Source organism: Choristoneura fumiferana, chromosome 10 (assembly GCF_025370935.1).
Source record: "Choristoneura fumiferana chromosome 10, NRCan_CFum_1, whole genome shotgun sequence".
In the NCBI taxonomy this organism is placed as follows: Eukaryota; Metazoa; Arthropoda; class Insecta; order Lepidoptera; family Tortricidae; genus Choristoneura; species Choristoneura fumiferana.
In genome coordinates, this window is record NC_133481.1 from 6,665,342 (window position 1) to 6,675,348 (window position 10,007).

At 39.2% G+C, this 10,007-nt stretch overlaps 1 protein-coding gene across 1 annotated transcript; it reads left to right on the plus strand.

Annotated features, from left to right (window-relative positions):
- The first annotated feature begins 3,617 nt into the window (after window positions 1-3,617).
- LOC141431736 (O-acyltransferase like protein-like) lies at window positions 3,618-9,763 on the plus strand. Its single transcript, XM_074092912.1, has 7 exons — window positions 3,618-3,789; window positions 4,628-4,803; window positions 4,883-5,003; window positions 5,519-5,693; window positions 6,794-6,936; window positions 8,405-8,510; window positions 9,684-9,763. The coding sequence occupies exons 1-7, from the start codon at window positions 3,625-3,627 to the stop codon at window positions 9,761-9,763; spliced, it is 966 nt and encodes a 321-aa protein (XP_073949013.1). The 5' UTR covers window positions 3,618-3,624.
- Window positions 9,764-10,007: the final 244 nt, after the last annotated feature.

Below are 10,007 nucleotides of genomic sequence, written 5' to 3' on the forward strand. Positions count from 1 at the left end.
ATGAAGAAATACACGTGTAAGCTCGCGTATCAGCCTGGTTATATTGACGACGCCGCATAAACGTACCAAAAACATACACATGACTAGGATAGAAAATTACTAGGATAGAACATGACCAAAGCGGAACGTGACCTGTGAGGAACATGACTAATGCAGATTATGACTAATACCGATCATGACACCCACCTAACAACGCGTCAGCTCTTCTTGCGTTAGAAAAAAAATTATACGAATTATCTAATGTCATATTCCTGAAATCATTGTACAATGTACAGACTAAAATTAACCAAAACTTTAATATATAACGGCAGGTTTCGCGACAACCGGTTGTCGGGCTAGTAACAGTTTTTTTCAAATATTTTAATGTCAACAACATCGACTTGTTACAGATTAATTATATGTATAGAAGATATTGCCTATAATGATACATACTAAAGCAACGCATCACTAGAACACTATTATTAGAACGTTCCATTTATAATGGTTCCATTCCAGGATTTCCAGGTATCCTCATGGGGCCTGGCGTAATACTATACATAAATTTACTGAGGGGCTCAGAAGGATACATTTTTGTCAGATCCTGTGAATTCTAACGAGTTACTTCGGTGTTTTTCGGTATACACGAACACACATCGTCTCTTGACATTCAGCGCCACCTCAGGTGCCATCGACTGCATCGATGGTATCAGGTCTATCTCCATACTTTGGATCATCCTCGGCCATACCGTCATTGCTAGCATTAACAAATACACCATGAACCTGTTTGATTTCTTTGTGGTAGGTGTCCTTCTATTTACTTATTTATGTTTAGATTTGACGAATTGAGTTTCATCTCATCTGTAATACCTACCTACTTTTTCAGATTTTCGACCAACGAACAAACATGTGGCTTATATCTGGTGAACTTGCAGTAGACACATATTTAGTATTGAGTGGCTTACTGCTAGTTTATACCTCTAAGAGTATCAAGAAAATCAAACAAAGTATGTACCGAAACTTAAAGTCTTCTTAAAAGTAATCCCTATTTTATTTACAAGCTTTTATTTAGTTTCACCTGTCCCGTTGTCTTACTGTCTGTAGTCAAATCTTGCAAGGTAAGTTCATCCAACTTCCAGTATTTGGCATAAATATGCCAAATTTCAAGTCATACATACATAATAATAAATACATAAATATGTAGGGGAGACCGGGGATAAAATTAACAGCGGGTCGAAAGTAACAACGGCTTTGTAGAGTTATGCAGTGATCAAAAGGGAGATAATGAATGCAGCGACTAAAGATTTATTCAGCATCCGCAACGGAACGTCTTTTTTTGTATGTATGCAACGGTGTTAATAGAACAGCTTCTATTAAACTAATATATATGCCATCTTTACAATACCAGCAAATTATGCAAAATCGAGCGACAATTTACAATTAATGGAACTCGGCTTATCAATAAATACTTATATTATCTTCAAAATTGATGACTTGGCGACTAATATTCTAAGTCAGCTACATTTTTTTTGAGCTTTAATATCTGTCTACTAATTTAATCAACATCAAACCCCAATAAGAAGCATCGCAAATAATGACTTAGCAACTAAATTAATAATTCGTCTTCTTTTTAATGAAAATTAGCAACACACCTCGTGGCCGGCTCCGCCAATTTCAGAATACCGCAAGAAGTCACATGTAGTCGCAAGTCGTATGGTCGAGTGAGCGAAGCGAGCCAGCAAGACGGTTCGGAGCAGAAGCGACTTGGATAGGTTAGGTTCAGAAGCTAAGGCGGGAGTAAAGCGGAGCGTAGCTTCCACCTTAACCTTCGATGTAAGGTTTTTTTTATAGCAGCCCAGATAATATTGCTTCACAAATGATCTTTGCTGTTGGTTTTTAGCCATACTTTTTAATCATTATCCTCGATGTTTGTATAAAAATGATAGATTCGTCCTTTGCCTTTTAGACGTCAAAGCAGAAAAAGAAATCCCGCTTTAGCCTTATACAAATAGAGGTGATAATATTAAATTAGAGTCTGTTAAAATTGTTTAATAGATACAATAGATACACTTATTTAAAGTTTAACATTTGTAGACATATTACAAATTTAGTTGCTATAATAATCGTCATGCTGCATGCATGAAAAGTATTTATCGGGCGCTTAAAATTAGTCACATATTTACTAATTGAGTATTAAATTTGAAGGCAGAAATGACAGTTAAAAAAAAGCTGCGTTAATTACAACCCTGATCAAAATACCACATGTGACCGTCCAGAGCTAGCAAATACAATTTTCTCAAAAATGTCCGTAAAAGTTGACATTATTCTTTATATATCAGAAGGTGAAGTGCATAGTTTATGGTCAGCGAAAAATTAAAAAGTAAAAAAGATTGCAGGCGGGCTAGCTCGACAATAATAAATTAGCGCGCCTGCAATCAGTCACAATTTTTTTTTTAAAGTTAAAAAGGCCATGGAAATGTTGGCACAATTCGTATGCATCCAAGTCTAATGTCCGGTATCAGAAATTTTGTTGAAACAGCTTGTGGTGTTTTCGGCGGAAAAATACACCTACTGTTTTTTTTTAATGAAAAAGTCGGGAAAGCAGGAAAAGTTTTATTGGAATAAAATTAAATGTCATAACATATTTTGTTGAGAAAAATTTACTTATTCTAATTTAGTTTTTTTCCTTTACCATTTTTGAGAAAAGCTTTATATTAGTCTCGGCTGGAATAGCAATTACTGACTTCGTATTAGTTAAACGGACTCGCAAGCTCGTCCGTTTAATTCTCATACTCAGCCAGCAATTGCCTACTTCCAGGCCACGACAAGAATCCACTATTCTCTGCTTGTGACCATGTTTGACCCCTGTATCTCAACCTCAATTCAAATTACCACAGAATAAGTGGTATTATAAAATCGACAGTTATTTTTCAAAGCCTTGTAAGTATAAAAAAAAAGAACTCTACTTTTCAGTAGAAGTGTACACATATACATTTAAAGAGTATAAACAAAAGTTTTATATACCTAGCTATATTCATTTGAGCAAATACATAATAGATAGCGAGTAATCTAAAAATGTTACTTTTGTCCCCAGTCTCCTCTAAATTGCGTGACAATACAATAATCTGGTAGTGATATCCTGGTAGTCCGGCCAGGATCGTCTCCCTCCACAGGATGGAACTCTTCAACGGTTAATGGTATCGACTTGAAATTTGGTATGCAAATGTAGTTTGGGTAAATGCAAGTAAAGTTGACAAAAACTACAGTCAGCAAAATGCTTGTATTAAAATATAAAAGTGGTACTGTATCGGCCGATATATACACCTACTATTTTATGTCGTTTAAATCAAGTTAAAATTTTGAATAAGGGCAAAAAAATATATATTTTGTAGTGTAGTTTAATTTAGTGGTAATTTTATCTGTTTCACAGTCCTAAAGCGTATCCATCTGTCAACATTACTTCAAGTTCCGCTTCCAGGGGAGAGGAAGAGAAATAAGGAGTGAATTAGCCGCTTACAGACACAGATCGAATTCCACGCGGGCGGCGCCGCGGGCATAGCTAGTTTTCAACTTGCTTTTACAAAAACTTGCTTTTACAGTGCAACTGTTGAAAAATATTCACGTTTTCTACCTCAACGACTCCTGCGCATGTTTCCGCTGCTCGGGTGCGTGGTGCTGCTGCAGGCATCTGTCTTTCACCACATCTCTGACGGCGCTAACTGGCATTACATGGCCGAAAATGTACTATTTTGTCGTCGATATTGGTGGACAGCACTGCTCCCTGTTCTAAATATAGTCAACCCTACACAACAGGTATGAATGCAAAACATAGCAAAATCCAAAAACTGTGTGATCTTTCTGGTCAAGTAGGTCTTGTTGTTACCAAAAACAATAAAAGTGAATAGGATTTAATCAGTGGGGCATGATTCTTGCTTCGAATACTTACAAATATATTAAATAGGCATTTAAATATATAGGGAATATCATCATCATCATCTCAGCCTATATACGTTTCACTGCTGGGCACCGGCCTCCTCTCAGAATGAGAGGGCTAGGCTAGGATAGGTAATATATTATAGGGATTGAATTCAGAACGAGGAGATCCGACAGAGAACTAGTCATCGACATAGCTCACCGGATAGGTAAGGTACCCAAGCAAGCTGAGGAACCGTTAACCGCTGGACTAAACGAGTTCTTGAGTGGAGACCGCGAAACGGCAAGCGTGGCGTGGGACGCCCTCAGAAAATGAAATGAAAAATGAAAATCAAAAACAATATTCGGGACACACAAATATAAATTATAGATACAGCAAAAAAACATAATAATAATAAAGTTAAATAAAATAAAATGAGAATACAAAGTACAAAAAATAATTAAAAATACTTATTTTCTTGTGCCCGAAATGGTCCCGCCTCAGCATAAAATGCGGACTCCTTTGGTGGAGCCAGCGCTGGTCTTCCGGCGAGACCATAAAGACAGACTAGGTGAAGCAATGATCTTCGCAAGGCGGCTGGCAAGAACTGGTTAAGAGTGGCCGGGAATCGTGCCCAGTGGCGTGCAATTGGAGTGGCCTATGTCCAGCAGTGGACTAAGTTAGGCCGATGATGATGATGATGATGATTTTTAACATACCGTTTTTCTGGATTTCCAGTGTTTGTCGCACTTATGGTACCTGTCAATGGACGTTCAGCTGCACGTTATTTCACCGTTGGTGCTTTTCTGGGTGCTGGGCAGCTCCAGATCTGCGTGGAATGGACTCATAGTTGGACTTACAACATCGCTGACTGCAGCTACCGTTTATTGCTTTTTAAACGATTTCACATCGGAGTGAATATTTTAAGCAATTTTCAATCAAATTTCATATTACTTACATAATTAGTATTTAGATTTTTTTACTCCTTTCAAGGTATGATAACCATGTGTATTACCACACAAATACGATGACGAGAGCTCCGCCGTTTGTTATTGGAATGATTTTTGGATATATTCTCCACATTAATCGAGGAAGAAAACTTAGGATACCCTTTGTAAGTAGGTCTTCAGTACTTACTTTTAATCATGTTCATCATCATTGAAGGGCCCTTGATGCAGGTGGTAGGACCTTGTGCAAGGTCCGCCCGGATTGCTACCACCGTCTTGCTCGCTAATCCTGCCGTAAAGCAGCAGTGCTTGCATTGTTGTGTTTCAGCGTGGAGAGTAAGACAGCCGGTGAAATTACTGGCACTTGAGGTATCCCATCTTAGACCTCTAGGTTGGTTACCCCTGGTGTTGCAGATATTTATGGGCGGTGGTGATCTTTTACCATCAGGAGACCCACTTGCTCATTTGCCCTCCAGTCGAATAAAAAAAAAGAAGAAAAAATAAAAATAAAAAAATCGGACTTCAGCGGTGTTGTTAGATAAGATAAACGACGATTTACTTAGTGCTTAGTGTTTATACGGGAATTATTCAAACGAATTGTATTCAACCGAATTGATAACCTTTTTTTGAAGTCAGTTAAAAAGAGGATAGTAATGTTTTGGGTTGTGTTTTGATTTTTTAGTGGTCCGTGAGTCTTGGTTATCTTGCAGCGTGGGCGACGTCATTGTATTGTATAGATGTACTATATTTAACCTGGCATGATGAACTCCTGGACAAATTGAACCGGTCTTTCATGAAATCCTTGTGGGGAGTGTCAGTTTGCTGGATAATTTTCGTCTGTGTCGTGGGGTATGGAGGTGAGAAACAGTTCGAGCTTTAGACGGTTGAATTATCTTCAGTAAAGTAGAGCTGGTACAGACGGACAGCATTTGAACAGCTTCCCAGCTGCAAAATGGCAGTTCGAATGCAGTCTTGATTCGGTTTGTGTAACAGCAATACGACTGCAATAGAACTGCGAGAGGGGGCATTGTAGTTACAATGCAGTTGTACAATGCAGTCGTTCCAACTGCAAATACGACTGCATTACGACCGTGCAGCCGGCTTGCATTCGGTGTGCGATTGACAGGACTGCACTGCACGGCAACTGCAAGCGGATTGCACAGTCGGTTTGCAGTTTTGATGCAGTTGGTGTAACTGCACTCATACTGCCATTTTGCAGCTGTGTTGTAGTTCCAATGCTGTCCGTCTGTACCGGCCCGTAGTAGGTAGGTCGTATTTCGAGATAATTTAATACAATTTACCATCACCGCACCACCAGTACCTTAATAGCAAAATATCCTTACTAGTGCAGTTTCATGTTGGCTTAAATAAGTCTTAATTACTTATTTTTTTCATTATTTCTGAAAAATCTGTCGAGTAGGTACCTACTATTCTTCTAAAATAATCCCTACTTCCCTACTATTATATTACAATGTTAAAGTAACTCTGTCTGTCTGTCTGTTACCTTTTCACGCTTCAACGGAGTCCCGAGGAAGGACATAGGCTACTTTTTATCCCGGAAAAATGCATAGTAACCGCGGAATAGCGATATCTAGTTTAAAATAAATGAAGTTTTAGTAAATACTGACAGGAATTCATCATGAATACCATGATAATATATTTGTTAACAATACATTTTTAATTACAAATAGGTTTCTTTATTATGAGGGAAAAATAGCGAAACTTTAGAAAATTATTATGTGGAATGTGGAAGATATTGATGCTGTCTCTGTTAACTATTTTTAAAAGCAGTAGAAAATTACATGAACTTAACAGAGAGGCATAGTTATTGTTGCAACCGGGACTTAAATGCTCTTAAATGCTACTAAATTATGGCAATAATCACTGTGAGTGAAAATCGCCAAAGTTACTTTGATGAAACGGCCCTAAATGATGTTGGAATTGTTGACGCTTTCAGGTCCCATAAATTGGTTTCTCTCGCTAAAGCTATGGAAGTTCATGGCTCGTATCTCCTACGCGATGTACCTGTTCCACTACTCCGTGCTCTACTCCATTTTTGGTGGCATCGTCACCCCCTTCTACTTCAGCCTGGAAAGCCTGGTGAATACCCAAAACGAGATTTTGAGTAACAATCCTAACTATGTTACACGTAAATGCGAAAATTTGTATGTATGTGTGTGTCTGTGTGTGTATGTGTTTGTGTGCGGGCGCGTGTTTGTGTGTGTGTGTGTGTGTATGTTTGTACTCCTTCACGCTAATATGGCTGGACAGATTTGGATATAAAAAATATTGGCATGGTTGTTTTTAATACAATGTCTACATTGACATATACGTACCTTAAGGCACTAGACTGGCTGTTTGGAACAAAACGCGCGGCGCATCATTCAACATTATTACTTTGTGTCATGGACGTCAACAAACTATAGTGAAAAGCTGAACAAATGTGTTTTAAATAAGAAACATGCAGTCTATTATATGTCATCGTAAGATTGAAATTCCTAATATCGTGAAACGCCGCCATTTCATGATATGCCTAAACGTGGCCAGGCATATCACGATGTGCCTGAGAAATAATACGGCAGATCGATTAGAGCAACGCATTCGTCGATATTCCTAGCTCTATACCAGGCACATCGTAAAATAGTTTTCTTATTTGGCCAATGCAAACCAGCTGACGGCCGTGTTTGTTTTGCGCGTGAAAAATGTCGGCGTCACAACAAAATGATCTTTAAAACAAAATAGTGATTGAATTCAAAATAGAAGTGCAAAAGAAGCTTTGAACATCAATGTGAACAACGATTCTGTGCACAATGTGAAAAAGCATGGGCGTCAGAGGTTAGTATTTTGTTGGTAAATAAAGTATTCACTAGTTGTTATTTATTTATATAGAAAAATTTTAGGTACGACGAGCGAAGCGAGGAGTGGTTAGTATTAATTGGATCACGACGCACGGCCGAGCGAGCGAAGCGAGCGTGCCGCGGCAAAGTGCCAGAACCGATATGGCGGCGTTTCTGATATGCCTAGGATTTCATGATCTGCCTAAACTGGCCCATCATGAATGGCGGCGCTTCATGATATGCTAGGAATTTTCATGATCTGCCTAAACGTCATATCGCTAAACGGTGAGTTATGAACGACATGGCGGATATCCCTTAGCCAATTCATGAATGGCGGCATTTCACGATATGCCTAGAATTTCGTGATCTGGCGGATTTTACGATCGGCCGCCGACATCGAGATCCTTGGTCCGTGGAGTCCTAGCCCTTTAAACCTATGGATGCCGAGGAATGACAATGAAAACCACGATGTAATTTTCGGGAATTATATCGGGATTTTTTGTTTGTTACTCGTAACTTCTTTACGCTAGAATGGCTGGCCGGATTTGGATGTAATTTGTTATGTAGGTAGCTGGACGTCTAGAATAACACTAAACCTACTTTTTATCCCGTTCGAATTCGGTTCAAAATAGCATTAATTTAGTGAATACATTACGTTTTCATGCACGAGCTTTTTGGACTTTAGTTTTGAGTCGTTTCAAAAATATATCAAAGATGTTTAATGTCCTTAGTTCTTGGTGTTTGCAAGCGCAACGGCATACACGGTGATCTGTTCGACGGCCGCATGCATCCTCGTTGACGCTCCTTGCTCTACGCTGCAAAAACTCATACTGAAAGGTATTTTTTCACTTCATTTAATTACTAGCTTGTCCATTATTTTTATTACCCCGACAGCTAAGGAGTGGAAAGTGGAATGCTCTGCCAGATTCTGTGTTCCCTGATCGCTACAATCTGGCCGTCTTCAGACGTGATTCATCATGTCAGCCGAAAGACGTCCACTGCTGGACATAGGCCTCCTCCAAGGCTCTCCACTCAGACCGGTCTTGTGCTTTCCGCATCCAACGCGATCCCACGATCTTAACCAGGTCGTCGCTCCATCTTGTTGGAGGCCTACCGACAGCTCTTCTCCCGGTTCGTGGACGCCATTCGAGAACCTTCTGACTCCATCGGCCATCAGTCCTGCGAGCAATGTGCCCCGCCCACTGCCACTTCAGTTTCGCAATTCTTCGGGCTATGTCGGTAATCATCATTTCTGATTCTATCCCGCAGAGAAACCCCGAGCATAGACCTCTCCATAGCCCCTTGAGTGACTTTGAGCTTCCTAATGAGGCCCATCGTTAGCACCCACGTCTCAGATCCGTACGTCATCACTGGCAAAACACACTGGTCAAAGACTTCAAACACTCGACAAGTGATCTCTTTCTCGAAGTTGGACCTACCTAACTGGACCATTTGTCATACATAGTCGTCAACAACTTCGAGCGCAGAGCCTCCGACTATTACGGGCCTCAGACGTGATTGTCAAACGCAAACCCATTTCTGTGAAAAAATACTAGCTGTTACCCGTGACTTTGTCTGCGATGAATTTGTTTATCGCTATCCCGCGGGAACTATGCAATTTTCTGAAATGTTAACAATCCCCATGTCCTTCACAATGTCTCAAACTATCTCCATACTACATTTTATCTGAATCGGTTCAGCGGTTTGAGCTTGAAGAGGTAACATAGAAAGATTACGATTTTTTCTTTGCAAGATTCCGTGTCATTTTCCTGACGTCAAACATTTTGGATGTTTTATTAAAGTAACTATCCCTTAGTGTTAATAATTTCTTGACAAACTGATTTCTTGTCAATTTCATGACGGGACAACTTTTTGAGAAATTCAAACACGACTAAGAAATTTTGTGCGAATGGCGGTACATTGCCGCCTGTGATCGATTTATAAATTCATAGCACATTGGCAACGTCGAAATGAAGTTTAATCCAAACTATTTGTTCTATGCCTTTCCAGCGCTGACGTCAACTGCCAAATCTGCGACAGCTGAGAAACCTGCAGCAGCATCGCCTCAGAAAGAATACATCGTCGTATAATCTTTCCTAGTAATAAATAAAAACATTTAAATATTTATAATAATACGAAATGTTATTTTATTTTATTTTACGAAATAAATCAATGTTTTCTACAAGTAATCGCTTTATTTTGTAATTATAGTTATCTATTTTAATAATACTTGAGTTACATGACTGAGAAAATTTTTGTTATCATTCTTATATATAAAAATAAATCCCTATTTCCCTTGGTCACGGCATCACGCGTGAACGGCTGGACTGATTT

Bases quoted from the DNA above. Each gene is read 5' to 3' on its own strand.
- LOC141431736 (XM_074092912.1), top strand. From the start codon at position 3,625: ATGTTTCCGCTGCTCGGGTGCGTGGTGCTGCTGCAGGCATCTGTCTTT. The intron at 3,790-4,627 runs GTATGAATGCAA...CTGGATTTCCAG, and splicing joins TAGTCAACCCTACACAACAG to TGTTTGTCGCACTTATGGTA. The intron at 5,694-6,793 runs GTGAGAAACAGT...TGACGCTTTCAG, and splicing joins CTGTGTCGTGGGGTATGGAG to GTCCCATAAATTGGTTTCTC.